The sequence below is a fragment of the Vidua macroura genome, chromosome Z (genome assembly GCF_024509145.1).
Source record: "Vidua macroura isolate BioBank_ID:100142 chromosome Z, ASM2450914v1, whole genome shotgun sequence".
Lineage (NCBI taxonomy): Eukaryota > Metazoa > Chordata > Aves > Passeriformes > Viduidae > Vidua > Vidua macroura.
Window position 1 is genome coordinate 60,987,279 of NC_071611.1, and position 22,890 is coordinate 61,010,168.

Here is a 22,890-nt window from a genome sequence, read left to right on the forward strand (position 1 = left end):
CGTGTCTTATACCCTCTGCTATTATTATTGTTGTTTTTACTGTTAATTTTACTGTTAATTTTACTGTTAATTTTACATGTTAACATCATGTTGCTGTTTGCAGTAAATTGTTTTATCTCAACCTGCGATCTTCACCTTTTGTGCTTCCAATTCTCCTCTCCATCCCACTGCAGGGAGGAAAGGAAGATGCAGCATGGTTTGGAGTGTTTCAGTGGGAACACTAAATTGAGAAATACCATTCTTAAACCATGACAGTTATTACAGCTTTTTGTCTAATATTTTTTGTAGTCATATTTTGAGGGTGAGATAAAATGACCTTGGAAGTAAAGAAAGAAATTGTGGAGCAATGAAGTCATAGGGCATTTTCTGAAAAATTTATGGTAACTAATACTAATTTTGTAAAATGACCCCATATATATTTTTAAAACTATAAAATTACATCTATGACAAACTATATATGTTTTGTATGTTTACAGTTTTTAAAAAATGTGTGTATATGTATGAACTTGAACTGACTTCCAAATACCATTTTTGCCATATTTTCCTTGTAGCTACAGACTCTCCCTATTTTGGATACCACACTTGTCAAACATTTTGCTGTGGATGAAGAAGACTATTTAGTTTTTGTGAGTGATACCACCAGTTTCAGTTCCATCCAGGTTAGGACACGCTTGTCTTCATGGCTTTGATGTAGGTAGTTTGATTTGTTTTCAGTTTGAAATATGAAGGAAATATAGATAAAAAAGTAAGTATAGATTCCTGAAAAATTAGTTATGTTTCTATTATAGATTTATAAGACATGGAATTCTAGACTTGTTTAAATGTAACAACACTCCTTACATTAACATGTAATTTAGAATTGGTTTGACAGTATCACTACTGTCATTTCTGTTTTGAAGTCTATAAAATTAAAGAACTATAGGAATAGAAATAGCTTCCTGTTGCTTTCTCTCTCACCACAGCTTCCGACCATAATCCTGTTCATCTGAAGAACAGGCATAGGTGCTATCAGTAGGGTAGTTACTTATGAGTTGTTTATCAGTCTGCTTCCACCATAATGTAGGATCCACTATAGAAATGAGGAAATCAGTTAATTATAAGTTTTTCCGATTTTTTATCAGAACGCTTAATTTCTTTTTTCTTAGTGCTTGTTATATAATAAAATACATATTCTATTTTTGCAGGTTTTCCAGTGGAATAAAGATATATTTGTGCTGCATCATCAACTTCCACTTTACAGAGCTCTGAACATTGCCTTGTTTCCCCGAGGAGGCATTATGTACTTACTTGTTTCTATGTCAAATACCAGCCAGAATGTACTCTTGTATCAATGGCTGAATAATGAGTTTAGGAATCTTTGTCAGTTACCAGCAAAAGAAATAAAAGATATGGAGGCCTGGACTTCTGGATCTGATATATATTTAATTGTTGCAAAAGGTATTTAGCAGAAAACAAACACAGAGTTTGTTAAGTATGTGCTGTTTTGTTTGATAGCAAAGGCATTTGGAATAAAAGAGGTTTAGATAGAGATTAAAATATGGGTGACAATTTGCTGAAAAGCATTTTACCAAAGTAATCTCTGTTTTGTCCTTCAGAAAATGAAAGCATTGTGTTTGTTCTCAAATATTTATGAAACTAATGAAATATTTTCCCAATAACAATAGGAAATAATAACTCTATTCTTCTAGCTGCTAATTGCACCCTTTCTAAGCTTTTCTGAGCTTTCTTATATGCAAAGAGCATTGTTCAGCAAAGTATATTTTTATTACAAGTTTGATACTTTAGACATTGTTTTATGTTTGCATCCCTGTGACTATTTAAAAGTGTATATTGCAGTCCATAGGTTTCTTTGCACTTGACTGTTGTCTGCTGGGATTTTTAGTGTTCTTATATGTAAATGTGTGCAGAAAAGCCCTTAAATTATGTCATGGAATAAATCATCTAATGAGAAATCATGCTATGGAGATACGCAAGTAAAAAGGAAGATACAATCACTAGTCTCACTTTGTAATTAAAGCTGCCAGTCTCTGCCTTTGAATGGCCACCAGTGTGTGATTTAATTAACAGGCAGCAATATAATGTAGGTTTTGTAATTTTTCCCCTTTGTAGAAATTGGAAATTCTGAAATTTTCATCTGGGAGACAGGGAAGTCTACCTTCAGACACTTTCAGTCTATTCCAGTCTCTGCTGTAAGAAACATCCATGTTTTCAGGCCTCCTTCAGGTTTAGGTAAGATTTTGTTTTAGTACTGGAATTGAAGAAATATATGCATTCAATTTTCATATTATTTATCAGATTTTAAGAGATACTTTAACAATTGAGCTGCCAAGGGCATTTCTGATATTACAAGAAATTTTAAATATATCACTGAATATTTCTTTTTTTCTCTTCCTTGCTCAATGTAGTTCACATCCTCCTCTCTGGTAAGGACACAACAGCATTGTACTCCTGGAACTCGGAAGAGAACCAGTTCTCTCTGATTCTGCAAGCTCCATATGCAGATCATATCACTTCCACTACTGCAAGGTCTCTGAATTCCAGCAAGAGCTTGATTGCTCTTTCTGTTAAGTCCAGCTCCAAGATTTATGAGCTGACGACTATCTCCAACCAGTCAGATTTTATACCTAGGTAGGTTTTTGGTTTATCTTCCAGCTCTTGCATTCCTTTTTCTGTGATGATCTCTTTGTTACAGTGGAGACCATTATAGATTCCTGTGTGTGACGTGTTTATTAACACTAAAGTGGATTTTTCACAGGTAGCCTTAGGATAACCTGAAGTCAAACTTCTCACAGTTTGCTTTAAAATATGAAATAAAAGGACTTGCAGTTAAACTGGATATTAAAGCTTTTATTTAGAATAAATTAAATTACATTACACTAATAAGAAATATCAGTTACTGTATGCTCTACTGTAATTAAGAAAAAAACCAAACCCAACACTAGTCCCACAACCTTTAAACCTCATTGACTTACTCAAGTATATAAACAACAACTTCAGCATCAAAAATGCTCTTTAAATTTTCATTAGTGCTTTTAAATTTTGTTATTCATATCCTCCATTTATAATTACTTGATGTGTTTTTTTGTATGCTAGTTCAGGTGAATTGATATTTGAGCCTGGGGACATGGAAGCTGTGATAGCAGTCAATATCCTGGATGACATCATCCCAGAGGAGGAAGAATGTTTCAAAGTGCGTCTGAAAAACCCTAAAGGAGGTGCAGAGATTGGTGTCCACAGTTTTGTTAACATAATTATTCCTCCCAATGACAATGCCTATGGAGTCATTGCATTTGCCCAGGTAAAACTTTTAAGGTAAATCATTAAAATATGTATATATAATTTCTGAATAACAGAACACAAACATACTAAAATTGCATGTGACAGGATTCTTTTTCTAAAGTCTTGTTGGAATCTGAGACAGAAGGGCTTTGACTTCCATTTAGCATTGTTACTTGGTTATATAGATGACTAGCAATAGAAACTCAGTTCCAGTCTGTCCCTGTTGTGAGGTTTTTATAATCCCCTTACATTTAGAATAACCCATTATTTTATCAGTTTTATTTTGCAGCAACATAAAAAATTAGTTTTCAGATGGCATATACAATATCATCATAGTCTCTACTGATTGATTAATCAAGGGGATTAAGAAAAGATTCTTTTCCTCTAAAATAGTTACACCACAGGATGAGCACATCTGCCTGAACAAAGTAAAAACTTTGGATAAAATGTCAGATTAAAAGTATTATTTGGAGTTGTTGATTCTTAAATTATCAAATATTGTAGAAGTTATGTAAAGAGATGTATGTACTAAATACATAATGAAGATACAAAACACAGAAGAATCCTCACTGAAATGAAACATTGCATCTGGACTTGTATGGGGAGGATGAATATTAGTAAAGTAACAGCAGTAAAAATATGTCTGTCTTGAAAGTCTACATGTTTATCTGTTTCACATGATTTGGACATAAAATACTGTACTAAAAAAAAAAAAACTAACAAAAACTGTTGAATTTTTGCCTTAGGATGAAGAGGTCTGACATTTCAAATTCTTGTGTTTATGAAATTTGGACCTGTTGAGTATTAAGTTATAAAAATTTAATCAATAGACTTGCATTTAGCTACTTAATAGAAGAATAATTTCTCTGCCCCCCTTTGAATATCCTGTTCCCTAAAGAAACTTCTCTTTTTAAGAAAATAATGCTTTGGTTCTGCTGCTGTATGTTTTCCAGAGTTCTTTATTTAAGCAAATTGAAGAAATGGAACAGGACAGCTTGATTACCCTAAATATTGAACGCTTAATAGGAACATATGGACGAGTTACAGTAGAGTGGATTACTAATGGGAGCATAAGTGATGTATTTCCAGCTTCAGGAATGGTATTTAATAATATTACTATTATTGGGGAGGCACTGACTGTATTGTCTCAGACAATAGAAAAATATGTGCTGAGTGAGAAGGACAATACATGTTAGATTGCCCCACTTTTCTGTTAATTGCGGCTTCCTGGTCCTTTCCTGTGATTCAAGTGGTTTATACTTTCGGCTGGCACATAATACAGCGATATCACTCTAACACTTGTAGAACCTGTTATTGCAATGCTGTCATGGCACAGAAGATACGTATCTGTATTATCCTATTCCCATCTTCTTGCTGTAAGATTCAGTTGCTATGTTATAGGTGGGAATCTGGGAATGTTTGCTCTTTGTCCTGACCTTCTCAATACAATGGACAACTTAAGTGGCCCAGCAGAATATGACAAGTCCCAATTTTCTATGTTTCTGAGACTTTTAGATTCCCAGCCATATTAAAACCCAGTTTGTCCTATGGCCAAAGCTCTTTATATGCCTTAGGACTGGCAGGAGTCAGTTTCTGTAAATAAAAGTCCTCCATCTTCTGGCTGTCTGTAGCAGACACAAAGCCTGAAAAAAAGTGAAGAGAAAAATAAATGGACTGGAAATCAAGGATGCCAAAACAATTATACTGAAATTGTTAGAGTACTCCTTGAGCATTCTGGCTACATACCATATGAGTACACTGCATAGCTTTGCATGCAAGAAGAGTCAGAAGGATAATATCAAGTGGAAATTTCTGTTTGTCCTACACATTATGTGTAGACTAAGTGTTTCTAGACACGTCTTCCTTGTTGAGAAAGACCTAATCAAGTGGCAGGCCCTTTGAATTTAAAAATATGACTATAGATAGACAAAGCATGTATCAGTCATTTTATCTAAAGAAGAAGGAAAAAAAAGTTGAGTACCCATTTTTTCACATAGCAATGATTTGAATAAATATATGTTCATTATTTTGATATGGATATATGTGGTGTCTTGACCTTAGCTGTCTAAAAACCCCCAACTATTTCTCTCTTACTGCCCCATCTCAGCAGGATGAGGAGAAAGTAAGGTGAAAAATTTTGAGATAAAGGCTGTTTAATAAGAAAAGAAAAAGCCATAGTCTACCTGGATTTCTTCAAGATTTTTGATACAGCTCACTGTGGCCTTCTTCTAAATAAACTAATAAGTTATTGCTGTCCCCAGGAAGTGGTGGTAAATAGCTCCTTTTCAAACTGGCAACTTATCACAAGTGTGGTCCCTTAGGGATCAATATTAGGCCAAACAGTGTTTAATATCTTCATAAGTGATGTAGGTGATGAGATCAGGTGTACTCTAATGAAGTTTGACAATGATACCAAACTATATGAGGAAGTGAACTCTTTGGAGAGCCACCTAGCAGGAAGATTAATCAGGAAAAAATGTTGCACTATGGAAAACATAATCCAGGAGTGGAGTACCCACTGACATCTATCCTGACTGGGGATTTGCTCTGGGGAAAGGGACCTGGGGATTCTGCTGGTCAATAAGCTCAGTATAAGTGAACACTGAGGCAATCCACCCGAATGTTTCTGGGTTGCTTCGAAAAGGCCACTCCCAGCAGAGATAAAGCAGTCATTAGCCCACTCAGCTGAGTACTTTTTGGGCTATGACTAGAATTCAGTGTTCAGTTTTGGTCCCCGTTATGGAAAATAGATATGGGCAGGCTGGTGGGGTCCACAATTGTGGCCACATTTGGCCACAAATGTGATCAGAGGACAGGGAAGTCTGTTATATGAGGAAAGGCTGAGAGAACTGTTCAACCTTGAGAGAAGAAGGTTATGAGGAGACCTTATGTTCAGACTGTTTGTCAGGATGTCACATTGAAAAGACAAGAGGTAATGGATGCAAGTTACTGCTGGGGAGATTCTCATTGGATGTAAGAGGAAAATTTTTCACCGTGAGAACAATCATCCATTTGAATAACCCTCCCAGGAAAGTTGTGGACTCCCCAAAACTGACACTTTTAAGATTGAGCTGGACAGGATGCTGGAGCATCTTGGTTAGACTGTGGTACTGCCAAGAAAGATTGGGCCAGATAATCCTTGTGTTCCCTTCCAACCTTAAGATATATATGTGTGTATGTAGATGCATTTTATAACTGATAAAGTTTACAGAATAAAACTATAGGTTTAATAACACTGAGAAGAAATTTGACTTTTTTTCCCCTCTAAAATTTTAGGTTACATTTTCAGAAGGTCAGGCCCTGTCCACAATCACTTTGACAATTCTCGCGGACAGTGTTGCAGAACTTTCAGAGGCAGTGGAAATCATACTCACCTGTGTTACCACTGTGGATGTTCAAGATACCACAAAAGGAGCTATTATTGATCCCAAAAGGGCAAGAGCTGTACTTAGCATTTTACCCAGTGACTCTCCACATGGTGTGATTGAATGGCACATGGAGTCTCTCTTTGTTAAAATCACAGAGCCAGAAGGTAAGTCTGTTTCTTGATTCTTAAGAAAGAATGTATGTTTTTTCGAAGTCAGCGTTGTTGAAATTATAACTCTGGTTACGTATATAAATGTATATATGTATATATATATACATATATACACATATATATATGTATATATATGTATATATATATATACATATACATTCTATATATATACATATATATATACATTCTATATATATATATACATATATATATAGAATGTATATATTCTATTTATATACATCAGCAGTTTTTTATTAAAGTTTTTTATATATCAGCAGTATTTTATTATTTATAGTGTAAATATCCCTTAAAATATGCAACTCTGCTGTATTTCACATTGCATAAATCAATATTCTTTTGCCATTTTTGTTTGAGAGGTAATTTGCAAATCACTAATGCATAAAATACTTATATTTATATAAAAAGCAGAAGTTGCCCATTTAATGGGATTGTTGTAGTGTTTAAAATAATTTATATAGAAAGACTTTCCTCTTGAAGTGGCTCAAAAAGGGAAGCTTTTTGCTCAGAGGGCTAGGGGAAGGAAGGAAGCAGAGCAAGAATGAATGCTATTTCACAAAAAAGGTGTTATTTTTCTGCTTGCAGTTGCATGTTTGATTTGGTTTTCCTTCCAGGCACAAGTTGAAGAATATCTCCCAGGCAGTTGGCCAGAGGAGGATTGCCATGATGCTCAGGCTTATTCCCTCTCTCCTGGCTCAGGGAGCTAGCTGGCATTTTTTGGGGCTCTTCCCACAGCTACCTGATGGGGTATTCAAACTTTAACAACCCAGTTAGAATTTTCTAACAATTTAATATTCTGTCCATATTAAAAAAATTAGATATACAAAAAATACTTTTTCCATCAGAGTATATTATCACTGGTAAAACATTCTAACATTTCAGGTGAATTGGTGTTGCTCCTTTATTAGCACCTGGAAGTAACATAAAGGGATTCTTTTGATTTTTTACACATTATAAACATTTATACTTTGAAGTTAGGATTCAAGGAAGGTTCCTAGCTTCAACTGGTTGCACAGGTTTTTTTTCCCAATCTTTAACTATTGTATTTTTAATGAATTATTCACAAGTCCTATCTGTGAAATAATACCTGGTTACAGTAACTAGTTTGAAGTACAAGCCTGTTTACATTTTATCTGTTTCTATTTCTCCAGCCATAAATGCACCACTTTTAGCCAGATTATGTATTTCATCATTTATTGGATAAAATTACAAATCTGCTTTCCCAAAAGGCTGTTGAGCCTGATTGATACAAGTCTATTTAGCTTCTTTGAGTTAAGGAAATGTGATGTTTACAGTCAGAATGACTGCCCCCAGTACCACTTTCTGTTAGAATCAATGGTGATGACCTAGGCATGAAAGGCCAGGCAAATTATTGAGATGGAAGTTTTGAAGGATAACTGAATAAAAGTAGAAGTGTTGAAGTAATAATTTATGTAACACTTACATAAAGCTGTAGATATTCCATATCTTATTCTTCTTCTAGATCCAGTTTTTCAATGCACAGTATCTTCAGATATAGGTACTGTTTTGTCTGTTCACACCAGGTGTGTGTGCTCAGCTGCTTAAGCCCTAGAATTATCCAAGGACTGTTGTGTCACTGAGCAGAATTGAATTAGCATCTAGCAAGCAGCTTTACAAATTACAGCACTGGGCAAGCACCAACTGTATGAAGTTTAACAAGGCAAAGTGCCAGATTCTGCACCTGGGATGGCGCAAACCTTGATGGATGGACAGTCTGGGGAATGAGATGCTGGAAAGCAGAGCCATGATAAGGGACACTGGGGTCCTGGTCAGTGGCAAGTTGAACATGAGCCAGCAATGCCCTGGCAGCCAGGAGGGCCAAACGTGTCCTGGGGGAGCATCAGGCACAGCATCACCAGCCGGGCAAGGGAGGGGATTGTCCCGCTCTGCTCTGCACTCACCTTGAGTCCTGGGAGCAGTTTTTGTCACTTCAATATAAGAAATACAATAAACTATCAGACAGTATGCAGAGGAGGCCATGAGGATGGTGAAGGCTGTGAGGGGAAGTCATATGAGGAGTGGCTGAGGTTATTTGGTCTGTTCAGCCTGGATAGGAGTAGACTGAGGGGAGACCTCATTGCAGTTACAACTTCCTTATGCAGGGAAGAGGAGGGCAGACACTGATTGCTGCACTCCCTGGTGCCTTGGACTCAAGTAAATTGCATGAAGCTTAGTTCAGGCAGATATAGGTTGGATAGCAGGAAAAGGTTTTTTACCCAGAGCATGGCTGAGCACTGGAACCAGGTCCTCAGGGAAGTGGACAAATCACCAAGCCTGACAGAGTTCAAGAAGTACTTGAACAATTCTCTCAGGCCCATGGTGTGATTCTTGGAGTGTCCTGTGCAGGGCCACTTGCTGGACTCTGATGATCCTGATGGGTCTCTTCCAACTCAGCATATTCTAGGATTGTAAAACAATTGTATTTTCAATTTTTTCCATCTCCTTACTATAGGGCAGGAGAATTCAACTACTGTTACTCTACAAATTGTTCGAGAACAAGGATTTGTTGGGGATCTTGCAGTTCAGTTGAGCACTGCACCAAACTTTGAACTCCCCCCCTCCAACCGAGCAACAGAAAATGAGGACTATATACTGGAAAAGAAAACAGTAATTATGGCAGAGAATGTAACAACAGCTTCAGTCATAGTCACTATTTTGCCTGTGAGTAGCCTAACAACTTCTTGAACTATTAGTATCTTTTAAGGAAATGGAAATGGTACTGATTTTATACTAGCAGTATGACAACATTCTAGAAATGGCTGTGCTGGGACTCTTGCAGCCATCTCTTTAAAAAAAAACTTGCATACTCATCACTGGGAATGAGCCAAATTCTTTGTTTCATTATAATCCCAAAATTTACTTATAATAATGAAGAAGACTATGTGTATTCTTTAAATATATTTAGAATGGAGATAGTAATTTTCAAGTCATGGCTTGGTTTCTGAGATCTAGCTGACTTTCTCATAGGTAGCAGTAACAGGTGACAGCCAACACTGCTTTCCACTGTTCTTGCAGATCTGGAATCTGATTTGTCAGCTTTGATTTCAAAATCTCAGCAAAAGTATCTTTTCATCCTTTATATGGTATGAAGCCAGGGTTTGGTTATATGGTCCCAAATGCTGAGACGTTTTGAGCAGTAAACAACCTACAAGTAGTCATCTGTATTACATTGCAATGTATCATTAAAAAAAAAAGAAATTTAAAACTTTTTTTCAGGATAATATTCCAGAATTACAGGAAGGATTTATAATCAATATTACTGATGTGCAGCTGATCACTTCATCTGAAGGACAGCCAAGTGTGAAGAGGCTTGGATTAGAAATAGCTGAAATAACAATTGAAGAAAATGACAATGCCAGAGGAATATTTAATTTTAATGTTACAAAGGTAAATAAGTCTGAATGAAAAACATGTAAAGTGGCTTTCGAGCAAGACAGTCTGGTTTCTCAGATGACTTCTGAAAGTGTTCTGATTGGCTTTATGATACTAAATTTTTCTGAATAAAATGGCCAGACATCAGACAAACAATTCTTTCTTAAGAGAATAATACACCAAATTTATTATGGACCTGGCAGTGCTGAAAACAGTGTCGTAAAAAGGAATGTGTCATGGTTGGACACTGGCGCAATGCCAGCGTCCCTATGAAAATGTACCTTTTCTAAATAAATGCTGTGAGATGTTATCAGGAACAGAGTAGAGCAGGCCTAAGCTTAATAACAAAGGAAAAAAACTTTATTAAATTAGTACTAATACAGAAAACACATTAACTAAATCTAGAATGAAGACCTTTTAAACTACTTCTTTTCTTCCTAATTCTAAAAACACTCAGCTATGAAACATTACCTGGGATTCTTGATCAAATTATCACTCTTCAAGTAATCTATACTTAAACTATTAAGGGAGAGAGCAGTCTCTCTTGCACCACAGACCCCCCAGGAAACACAGCTGCCCCCCTGTGTTTCCCTGTTACACATGGCAACCGCCCAGAAAAAAAAATCTACTAGTGTGACACTCTCTATTTTATGTCACAGTGCTCTCACTACTATGCATAGACGAACTGCTCATAAGACTCTTTTAAAGATGCTTTACCACAGACCTAAAAATACAACAGTTTAGTTTCTCATCTTGGGACTACAGTCCCCCCCATTTTCCCCTAGGGCCGAGGGGTCTAAAAACAGGACTCATCTTCTTCCCGAAGACAGAAAGTATCATTATTTTTTCTCAGCTTTCTTCGTTTCTCGCTATTCTTGTGCTGTTTGAAGCTGAAACAAGTCTCCCTGGGTCACCACTGCATCCCTCTAAAATACAGTCTCTATTGCAAGAGATTTTAGTTTAGTCTATAGTTAACAAAAAAAGTCTAGCCAAAAGCTACTTCATCATTTCTTCTTACCTAAATATTTCTTTTTTTAACATTTCAAGTCCTGGACCATCTCTCTTCTACTACAAATTAAAGAAGAGTAATACTTTTAAAAAGCCCTCATTTCCTAGAAAAAGTTAAACGTTCAGACTCCTTAGACGGCTGATATCTCAGTCTAGTGTTCCACCGCCTCCCACACTAAGCACTATCCCCCCCCTTCTCTTTCTCTTCTGCCAGCAAATTTCCAAGTACCGCTAAGCTCTCTGTCTCTTTCTCTCTTGGGCGGGGGAGGGAACAAAAGCATCTCCGCTCCTCTCTACCCTTCCGTCCAAGAGCTGACTCAATTCCAGACTTTCAACCCCTCAGCCTACCTAGACAAGGCTGCGTAGCTTCCCCTCCCCCACTCAGCCTGTAGCTGGGCAGGGGAGCATCTGCACTCTTTAATGACTAGAACTAAAAGAGAAAGTTCTCCTGAAAGTTCTTACTTTTAACCCCCTGTGTTCTCAGAAGCGTATCCATACTTTCAGTAGTCACTCCAAGTGCCAGTATTCAAACTTAACCACTGATTAGTTTAACCCAACTTCCTAAAAAAAATTCACTTCTATGTCAAACTACGACACAATGTCAGGAGGTCATCTAATCCAGATTTTTGCTCAGAGCAAGGTCAATACTAAGGCCAGACCATTTTACAAGTAGTTATGTATTTCTTCATTTATTTTTAAGTGCAAGTCAACATGGAAACAAAAATGAAAAAATTTGTTGAGACACTCTGCAATTTCTTTTTAAATGCACAGGGTATCGCTGGAGCTGTTTCTGGTTATGAGGCACCACCACCACAGAATGTACTAAAACTCCCAGTTGTTCGACAGGCTGGGAGGTTTGGGTCAGCCACTCTTTACTGGGAAGCCATTCTTTCAACTGCCAGCTTTGAAGACTTCACACCATCATCTGGAAACCTTACATTTGCAGATGGGCAGGTATTCACTTGCTGAAAGCTTACCTGACTTTTGGTTACCAGCTTAAGATTTTTTGTGTTTTTTCCTCTAGCAGAATTTTCACTAAAAAAATATTATTTATGGCTTTATGTATATGAATGATTCTCCCAGCTTCAGTTTTTTAACATGGAAAACCAGAATATTCAAAACCATTGACCAACTCATGTGTCTTTGATACTTTGGCAAGTGAGGACATAACTTCTAATAATAAACCCTCTTACACTGAAAATTTGTAGCAAAATCCATCTTCACTATCAATTCTCAGAATAAACCTGTATGTTTTCTTATCTGTGTTCTACACATAGTTTTAAATTTCGTGCTGCACCTGAGAATACTTACTGTACACAAGGGATTTTGATTCTAAGTGAATATAAGTGGTCTTTCGCAAAGGGAAGTACATACATAGTGTGCAGAATTTTGGCTGAATATTGACAATATTGTCAACATTCACTTTCTACTGAGTATCAAAACAGAGCAATTCTGTTGGTTTTAACAAACAAGATTTGCACTGATGGACTTAAAACCACTACTGAAATTATATCTTCTTATTATATATACAAGCACAAGAAGAAAAATGAACAAGTGAGCATTGTCTATTACTAGATACAATTTGCCTATTTTAATTTTTTTTCAAACAATTCACAGAATATTATAAATGAAGCTTTGTTGCTTTTTTTTTTTCTTTTTTACATTTCTACAGGCTACAGGAGAAATAGAAATTACAATCATAGATGACAGTGAAGTTGAACTCCTTGAGATATTCAAAATTGCCTTAGTGAGGGTAACAGGTGGTGCAAGACTTGGGAATGACACCCTGGTAACTGTCGCTATTCCACCAAATGATTCTCCTGTTGGGGTATTCAGGTTTGAAGAAAAGAATGTGAGTTTGATTTAAGCTGCACTCATTTCTGCTAAAGTTGGAGAGTGAGTTTGTGTCACTAGCATATAGCTGTTTTTTGCAAGCCTTCACTGCAGTGGAAGATGTAATTTCATTGAAATCCTATTAGTGCTTGTCTTCATCTAGCTGTGTAGGATGGTAGTAACATCTGCTGAAGTGTGAAAGTGCTGCTGCATAAATACAGATTTCTGCTTGACTGAATCAATTTAATTCACTATACTAACAATTCAGGACATCCTAGGTAGGATTTTTGATGGTCTGTATAATAATCTGCATTACTGAAAGTAAAATTTGGAAAGAAATTACAAAGCATATCTCATCTTAGTTCTTGCAGTGCTTCTGCTCTCCCTTTTGCTGGTGCTGGGCCTGCTGGTGACATTGTCTGTAATTGTTCTGGATCATAGTGCATACAGAAATCACTTGAATGACTAGTCTTTGCTACCAGAATTCAAGACTCTCCTTACACCTGTTACATTCCTATCTATTTTCACTCCTGTTGTTCTGAATTGTCATTTATAATGTTTTCTGTTGTTTATCTTAAACATGTATCCATCTCATTTGACATTATCAGGGCAGCTTTTGACTTTTTCAAAACAGCCTTTCCCATATTCTCCTTCTCTTTCTCCATCAGGTAACTGTGAAGGAACCTCAGACACCTGATGATTCTGCTGCAATTGTTTTGCTGAATGTAAGTCGAAGTCAGGGAGGAAGAGGAGTAGTTACAGTGTTATGGATTCTCGAGGAAGCAGCCAGATATGATCTGACCCCTCTAAATGGTACCCTTCATTTCAGTGAGGTATTTCAGACATTGCAATAACTTATTTACTATTAGATTTATAAATACTTCGTTCTACTGGTATATATTTGTATGATGGTTGTTACATGTTGATAGAAGTAGGGGCTTACTAAGTATTATACACTAGAAAAAGTTTAGTTTGAAATGGTGGGGTTAGAATATGCAAACTTCTTTCAAGATGTAGTGGAAAGCTCACATGCTCTTTTAGTGCAGCATAATGTAATTATCAGGAAGGTAGCTCTTCAAATCTCCACTGTTTTTACTATTAAGAAAGAGGAATTGAAATCTACTGAATGAAATAATGATTACAGAAACATTTATTCCACTAAAGTCTCAAGCATCTTAAAAAGAAAAATTTGTATTGAAAGGGTGAGAAAGAAAAATGAATGCTCAAAATATGCAGATTAAAAAAAAACCCAAAAAGCACCTTCACAGCTTTCAAAATAGACAGTGTTATTTAATTCATATTTCATGGCAGGTTACAACTCTGAAGTCAGAGTTAAGTATTGGATACTGATGCTATCTTAATATTTATATTTTACAGTCAACTCAAAATATTTAATGAAGAAAAGTATTTTAACAGAGCGTAATCTATATTCTCTCAGTATAACCTTTTTTTTTTTTTAAATCAGTAGGCGTGCTGGTTGCTTTACTTTGAGTCAGCTGAAAAACAGATTTTTTTTTTTTTCTGGTAAAATCATGAGTATTTGGCAAAGTTTTGCTGTCATTTCTCTCCTGGTAGGCTTTGACATTTTGTCTTGAACATTTATATATGCTTGAGTATAAGCATAAAACTGTGTATGCATGGTATACTAAATTTATACCATGTGTTTGCCACTTCCTACTGACAAAAATGTGGATTAGGCAGAAATTCAACTAATGTATCAAATCTTAATAATGTGTTAATCCTTAGAATATATGTGTACTATTGAATATGCAGTTTCTCTACAGAAAGTTTCCTCTAAGTTAAAAAACACCTATGTGAGTACAATTTCAAAGGAATTTCAGTCTTCGTTTAGTTGAAAATACTGAGAGTATTTTTAGGGTGGCCGGCTATGTTTGAGAGACAATTTTTACTGCTTATTAATCTGTGAGAAGAAACTTCAGCCAGATCAAATAAGTGATATTTTAAAATACTAAAGTCAAGCATTCTTAACATTTGATATGTTAAAAAATAATTGGTTTAATACTGTATTTTGTTTAATTTCATTTAATATATATCCATGTCTTTCTGGTCTTTACATGATGCAGACTGAGTCCCAAAAACTGATTGTTTTACACGCAATACAAGATGGTCTGCTGGAGGGGAATGAAACATTTACCATTCAGCTAGTCTCTACTGGTGATGCAGAGATATCCCCTGTAAATGGTAAAAGACTTAATTCAGTATCTTCTGATTTTAGATATTCTATATGAGAACTATTCTAAGTCTGTTCATATTATTTTAGTCTGCAGTGCTTAAGTATTTTCTGGGCAGCTAGTTGGTCACAATTTTGAATGTCAGTCTTTTTCCCTGACTAACAGGGAAGTTCCTTACCTGAAGAAGTCAAAGAGAATTTCACAGGCCCTCTAAGAAGCCGATATTTAACCATGCATGTCACAAAATTTACCAAAGGTAAATTGCTTAGTTTTCACTTACCATGAGAATCATTTTTCTCTTCATAGGTGTTGCAACCATCACTATTATGGGAGATGAAGGAGCTTCTGGGGTGGTCGGAATAGCCCATTCATCCAAGCATGTTTTGATTGGAGAACCTTCAGGAAGTTACAATGGAACTGCTCTTATTAGGTGGGTACATCTCTCATTTTTTCAAAGAAAGAGCAACAGCCCAGAATCTCAAAAGCTATGATATTCCACATTTGGCAATTTATTGAGTACTACCTTTTATCATAATTTCTGTAATCAGTACTATTGTAAAAACTAGGTGATTGGTTTAAAGGAAGGGTAGAATATACCACGTGTGTATTTTCAGTATTAATGGGGAGGTCCAAATATTCCTCTCTCTCTTCAAGTTATTTACAACATTGATGCACCAAAGGAAAGAGGATCATAATCAAAGGAAAGGGGTAAGAAAGTGGGACATTTGAAGGTGCTTTATGCTTTCTAGAATTTGATTCAGGATTTGTGCCTGAATAGTATTTCAGCAAATTGTTATATTCTAGCATAAACAATATAGGAATGGGGGTTTTGGTGGAAACGAGATGTATTTGTTTTATTCAGTCAACTGAAAATAGAATGAACAGTTTTAGATTCTTAGAAGCATTGGAAAAAAAAAAGATTATGGAACTTCCAGCAAATATAAAGCAGCAGAACACCTTCTGGTACTGGTCCAAGAAGCCCAAAAGATAAAACAATGCTTTGTGCAAGAAATAGTTTAAGATTGTGTTATATGCAGAATGTGCAGACAAATCTTTACTGTGACTTATCCAAGCATTATGTTATTAATAGGGTTTTAGACAAGTAGCAGACAGAACATATCACAGAAAATTTCAAAGAAGTATTATGGTATTCTACATCTGCCTTATAGATCAAATTGCCCCTGGCATTACCCTGACATCATATTTCCCTTCTATTTTGCAAATCTATCTCTGGAAAAGCAGAGTAGAACAAAGAGATATCAGTTTTCAGGTCCTATCTTTGGGCTACATGTGGAAAGAAACTTGAAAGACCTCTTGGTAAAAATACAGACGGAGATGCCTCCAAACACAGAGAAATAAAAAAGAACTTCAGAGATGTTCTGAAAATGTCTGAAAAGGGAATTCTCATGTTCCTAATAGTGATGAAATACATTAAAACTCAAGCTTTCATAGTGCTGATAACATTCCTTCCATGCACAACAGTATGATATACTATCTCTGTATTGGATATTAAATACTAAAGGTAAAAATAAAATCTGTGTTTGTGTCCTTACCTGCAGCCTGGTACGTGGCCCAGGGATTTTTGGGGAGATCATAATATATTGGAATATAACACCTCCTCATCAGACAGAATTTATTGAGGTATCGGGGACCTTGACCATGCGAGATAGGCAGTCTGCAGCAGTTGTTCTAATACAGGTATATGAGATATCTGATACCAGTAGCGATTTCAAGTACTTTCTTTTATTTTCTTAGGATCTTGGCTAAAATTTATGTATTTCTCTTTGGCAATGTTTTAAATCCTTTTAGCTGTTGTTGGTTCTTTCCTGTAGGCTGTAGATGACAACTGTCCTGAGGAAAAGCATAACTACCAGTTTCAACTAACCAGAATCAGTGATGGAGGACTCATAAATGAATCTAGCAGCACAGCAAATATTACTATGGCCGCCAGTGATTATCCATATGGAGAGTTTACATTCTCCCGTGAACTATTACTAACAACAGAAGATGAAAAATGGGTATTGGATTAAAACTCTTTCTTATATAAAATTACTAATAGATAACAGTATTGTTGCTAGAATTATGTTCAACTTCAGAAAGAAAAGAAATTGGTCCCCAAAATGACTGTGGCTGTCTGCTAAATTACATGTACTCTGTACATGATAAATCATATTGTCGTTACCTGACAGAACCATTGAAAAGGTGACTTTAGAACATCTTGTAAAGGCAACTGTAACAGAAAACAAAGCCATTTTAAATTATCTTTTCCTCAGGTTAACATCACTGTTGTGCGTTCCAAGGGATCCTATGGCAGAGTGCATCTTTGCTTTCAGATAATAAATGGGACTGCAGAGGAAGGAATGGATTTTACTCCCACAGTAAGGGAAATAATGTTTGAACCAGCAGAGGAAAGTAAAATTATTTTGATTGAAATTCATGATGATGACTTTCCTGAAGGTCCTGAAAACTTTTCATTGATGATTACTGAAGTGGAACTCCAAGGAAGGTAAAGTTAAAATTTCCAGTTGATTTTTTACAAGCAGAAAAATAAATGAGAAAAACAAACTATATTTGGATTTTGATCTACCTGAATAAATCACTGCTAGACATTTCATCTGTTTTACTGTAAAATTTTGTAAGACAGCTATAATTGTAATCATAATAGAAAATGGGGTATGGTAAACCAAATTATTTTAACTTTATTAGTATAAAGATGTTGCTGATTGAGATTCATTAAAACTTAAAATCCATACATTAGATACAAATTGCCAAGTTGCAAGAAATTCCATTAAAAAGATGAAAGAGAAAGAACAAATGAAAGACACACATTTCTAGTAATAATTCTTGCAAACATAATAATATGAAGAAATGTGACAAAAAAATCTTCAGTGGTAACTGGCAGAAAATAAAGTTATTTGGAGTAATTCAAAAACTGTCACACACACATCTTTATACTTTCACAAGAAGTTTAAAATGTATTTTTATATTGGTTTCTTTTTATGTTCTTGCAAGTGGATTTGATTTTACTGTAAGAGAGAATGGTCTACAGGTGGATCAACCTCCAATAATAGGAAATATCTCCACAGTATGGGTCACTATTGCAAAAAATGACAATGCTGAAGGTATGATAGAATTTGATCCACAGCATGTCCTTCTACAGGGTAAGTTTACTGTAAATTCTCTCTATATTTTGGAAGATAAGGCTATGGCATGAATTTTGAAATTACATAAATTTTTATCAATTATTTTTATAGTGGAAGAGGATGCTGGATTAATCATGATTCCTGTTTTGCGGAAGTGTGGAACTTATGGCAATGTCACAGCTGATTTTCTTTCTCGAAGTATTTCTGCACTTCATGGTGTTGACTATATCATTCATAATAATACTGTAATTTTTTATCATGGACAGAACCAGTCTTTTATTTACATCTCTATTGTAAATGATGAAGAAAGGTAATGAAATTTTCACATATTTATTCAGCAATTTACTTCTGATTAAGTCTTTTTCAGCATGCACTAAAAAATCTACATATATGTGTGTATTGAGCTGTAATTGAAAAACAAATTTCTGCAGAGCTATAAAAACAACTTAAGGGAGAAAATCACCTAAAGGGGAAAAAAGATGTTATATTACAGTTTCATAGTTCCTGTTAAATAGTATGCAATCAAGCACGATTTTTAATTACATTATAAGAAATGTTGGTGTCAACAGTACTGCTATGAAGAATAAAATATTTTTCCATATTTTTGTTTAACTTAACACTAGTAGAAAATAGAATGATAGAATTTCAGAATGGTGATATCTGAAATATTTTTATTTCAGATATCACCATTCTATGCAACTAGAAGGAATCTTCTGCACTACACCTATGGAGATGATTTCTTTTCTCTCAGATATCTCAGAATGTCTTTTTTTTTTTTTTTTTTTTTCCTGTGCAGTGAATTTGCAGAGCAATTTGAAATCCAACTGACAGGAGCCACTGGTGGAGCCGTCCTGGGGCTCCACCTGGTGAGCCAGGTCACCATTGCAAAAAGTGACTCTTCCCAGGGCATGGTCCGATTTCTCAACCAAAGCCAAATTATTCTTCCCAACCCTGATGCAACCACAACGGTGTCCCTGGTGGTGGAAAGGACTGGGCAGTTGGTGGAGGCACAGGTGGGTCTTGCCTGTAAAGGACTGAAAGTTTTTCAATGACTATGTCAAAAAGCTCCTTCATTTTGCTTTAAGAACTTTCTTAGTGACTGATGTCTAATTGTATAATTACAGCATTTTAGTAACCATGAATTGCATAGAGCTGCAGTATAACAGAAAGTGTTGTTACCCATTTAAAATCCTCTTTCTTCTCCTGCTTCCCTTCTTTTATTATGGTATTGTGTACATTGTTTTGAATTAGCTCCTAATCCTTCAAAATTATAGTTAACCTCATGTACTACTACAAGTTTAAGTAGTAGTACAGGAAATTGCTTGCTGTGAGTTTTGTAGAGTATTTTTTTACTCTATACAGGCCACTTATAAAGTGAAAATATAAATATAAAACATGGTGGGCCTTTCACAGTCTTGTCAAATAATTGGAAAATTTGCCTTGTAAGCCATGAACTCCTCCATATATAAAAATTGCCTCAGTCTTTGACTTTTTCTAGAAGTCATTGGAGAAAAGCAGAAAACACTTAAATTAACAAAATAATAATTGTCAAGTCCTGAATATAACCTCCTTAAAAGCAATCTAATTTGTGGGAATTGCTGGAAATGCTGTGGCTTTTAATCAGACTGAAGAAATATGGAGGATTCATAATTTTCTTCATAATCTGAAGGATTAAAAACTTTTATGATAGAAAATATTTGTCATTTTTAGACTTGACATCACACTTCAGAGGGAAATTGTTTTGATCATGAGTACTGATGAAGTTTTGCAAAAGAAGTCATGAAAGAGAAGAGAAATAGACAGTGGCCACTAGTGATTCTTGCTATATGTTAAAGAAATCTTAGTTTCTTTTCTATTACTAACATCTAGAATTTAATAGACTGGCATTGTGACTAACACTTTAAAATTCCCATTTGTAAACTGACATTTTTACTTTTTCAAAGGCTTCTATATTTTGCCCCAAAGAATTAATTATGGCTATTTTGTATCCTGTATTAATAGCAAAGATTTAAACATAGCTAAGTACTTTTGGTACTCTGTCACTTCTCCCCTTGGGATGCTGTTATAATGTATCACCCCTCTAAATCTGAAACTGATCTCTTCCATAGATTAACTGGGACATTTTGGGACCCAATTCAGAAGAGATTTTGTCTCCTCTGAATAGTGACATTGGTGACCCTGTGAATGGAACATTCTATTTTGAAGAAGGAGAAGGAGGTCTGAGAATAATTAATCTACAAATCTATCCTCATGAAGAAGTTGAAGTTCAGGAAACCTTCATTATTCGACTGAGCCTTAGGAAAGGTGAAACTGAAATAGATTCTAAGGCAAACAGCATTACATTAATAGTAAGTTACTATCGCTTCTCTCTCTTCAGAGATTTCCGTTGATATTGGTATTTATATATTTGCAAAGCTTTTAAAAATTAATCACAATGATTACTTAGTAATTTGGCTTTTTTTGACCTTTGTACTATTTTGGTATATTATGTTCAGTTCTGAAAGAAAAAGGGCAGAGAATCTATCAGTAAAAACTGGAATAAAAGCAGTGAGCTGGCTCTCCTATTTGCAGTTTTCTATAGTTCTCTTTGGAGAGAGCATGGATTGAGCCCATATTTCTATGTGTCAATATCTTTGTCATCTGTTGTGGTTTAAACCCAGCTGGAAATTAAACACCACTCAACTGCTTCCCTTCCCCTACCCCCTCTCGTGAGAGGGAGACAAAAAGCAGAGTTTCTGAGCCAAGATAAGAAAAATTTACTTGAAAACAACAATGAAATGAAAAACAAATAGTAACAGCAACAATATTAATGACAAAGATATACAATAGAGAGGGTGTTTTACGCACAAAAAGGTGCTCAACACCAAAACTCCACTGAGACAAAGACAAAATGTCTTTTTCCCCTGAGCAAACGAAAAACAATGATGAACCAATCATCTTCATACACACTCCTCTTCAAACCCTGAGACAGCAGAAAAACAATGATGGACAAACTCTCCATGCTGGACCACTTGGCCTGCACCAACCATCTGTGTGTGTGGTAGATAAAAGCGATCTGGACATGCCCACACAGCACAAGGCTCCAACCCCTCAGCAGTTGCAAGTAGGACATTGTCACTCTTGACATCTCTTCAGAGGAAGGGAGAAAAATCTGACTTCTCACAGTACAAGAGAAATACAGATGTTTTTGGGAGCTATCACAGACAAATCAGTGCTCTAGGGATACTGCAACTAAAGAAGTATTTATAAAGCTGCTGTAAGAAACCCTCAAAAAAATCTCTCCTAGAAATTGTATTTTTATTTATTATCTGGTCTGTAAGGTGTTGATGGAATTAGCTCTTATTTCCACAGTCCCCTTCTGGAAGTTATGTTACCCCAAATTCTTTTTGCAGCTAATGGCTCATGCAGATGGATGTGGATGAGTTCTCTTTGCCATAGTGCTGAGCTTGTAAACTGATAGTGTTAGAAGAGTTTCTGTATACTAGTGCAAGCTGCCTGAGCATTTCCTGCTTCATCAAAATATATTTCCTGAATCAAAATATTCAGATGTAGCACTTTAAATAAAACTCTATTCTTTTCCTTCTTGGACAGGGGAACTGAAAACTGAAAAAGGGACATTCAGAATTTTCTCTGCTGTTTTTAGAACTTAGAGATATGTGCCCCTGTAGCATCTAGCAGTGAAAATCTCAGTAGTTTGAACAAGAATACAACGCATGCTACATTTCTAGTTTTTTAAATGTTTGCTTACCTTTTTACAGGTAGAGAAGTTTGGTGATCCAAATGGAATTGTACAGTTTGCTCCTGAATCATTAACTGAGAGTATCTATGCAGAACCCTCAGGAGACGAAGGGCCACAAAATATTACACTGTTTGTCAAACGAATTCAAGGCATTCTGGGGAACATAACGGTATTCTCACTCTTTTCCTAATAAACAATGTAATCTGAAATCGTCCTTGGTGTCAATGTATGGAAAAATATCTCATTCTGTGCCTTTCAATTGCTTGTTTCTCAATTTTTTTTTTTTTTTAATGTTGCCTTTTGGACTCAATTTAGGAAGGGCTTAGGCCTAGTACTTGTGGTTTGGAGAGTAAAATTCAGTCTTCCCTGGTCAGGGGAAATAAAAGAAAAACAATACTGCTCTCAATACTGCCATACTGCTCTCTCTTTCTCTCCCAGTTTCTTTTGATGGGAGAATGAAAAGACAATACTTTCATAGTGAGTTGTCTTTAATGTCATTGCACTTTACTTTTTTAGACAGAATCAGAATTTTCTGAACCATCATGCACATTGGTTTTTTACCTGAAGTTGTTTAGAAGTCAGCATTTTAACAGGAAATAATTTAATTTAAAATAAATTGATCAATTGATAGAAACATCTGCTGTGTTTAATGAGAGTTCATTCCTTTCTTATGCGAGGAATACTGGAAAGAGAAAAAACAGCTAGGTTGTTTTGGTGAGAAAAGAGAAATACTTTTTGAAAGATGTT

The 22,890-nt window shown here is 35.6% G+C and overlaps 1 protein-coding gene across 1 annotated transcript in view; it reads left to right on the forward strand.

The window, feature by feature from the left end:
• ADGRV1 (adhesion G protein-coupled receptor V1) overlaps nt 1-22,890 on the forward strand; it is a 255,023-nt gene that overhangs the window by 68,981 nt on the left and 163,152 nt on the right. The window contains exons 49-70 of the mRNA XM_054003522.1: nt 552-659; nt 1,185-1,437; nt 2,110-2,229; nt 2,406-2,628; nt 3,094-3,298; nt 4,233-4,379; nt 6,556-6,811; nt 9,309-9,517; nt 10,073-10,243; nt 12,008-12,190; nt 12,909-13,088; nt 13,738-13,902; nt 15,154-15,271; nt 15,568-15,691; nt 16,821-16,959; nt 17,094-17,279; nt 17,535-17,767; nt 18,274-18,422; nt 18,516-18,714; nt 19,201-19,417; nt 20,513-20,752; nt 22,163-22,312. Coding sequence (XP_053859497.1) covers nt 552-659; nt 1,185-1,437; nt 2,110-2,229; nt 2,406-2,628; nt 3,094-3,298; nt 4,233-4,379; nt 6,556-6,811; nt 9,309-9,517; nt 10,073-10,243; nt 12,008-12,190; nt 12,909-13,088; nt 13,738-13,902; nt 15,154-15,271; nt 15,568-15,691; nt 16,821-16,959; nt 17,094-17,279; nt 17,535-17,767; nt 18,274-18,422; nt 18,516-18,714; nt 19,201-19,417; nt 20,513-20,752; nt 22,163-22,312 — 3,975 coding nt within the window. The remainder of the gene's footprint in view (nt 1-551; nt 660-1,184; nt 1,438-2,109; nt 2,230-2,405; nt 2,629-3,093; nt 3,299-4,232; nt 4,380-6,555; nt 6,812-9,308; nt 9,518-10,072; nt 10,244-12,007; nt 12,191-12,908; nt 13,089-13,737; nt 13,903-15,153; nt 15,272-15,567; nt 15,692-16,820; nt 16,960-17,093; nt 17,280-17,534; nt 17,768-18,273; nt 18,423-18,515; nt 18,715-19,200; nt 19,418-20,512; nt 20,753-22,162; nt 22,313-22,890) is intronic.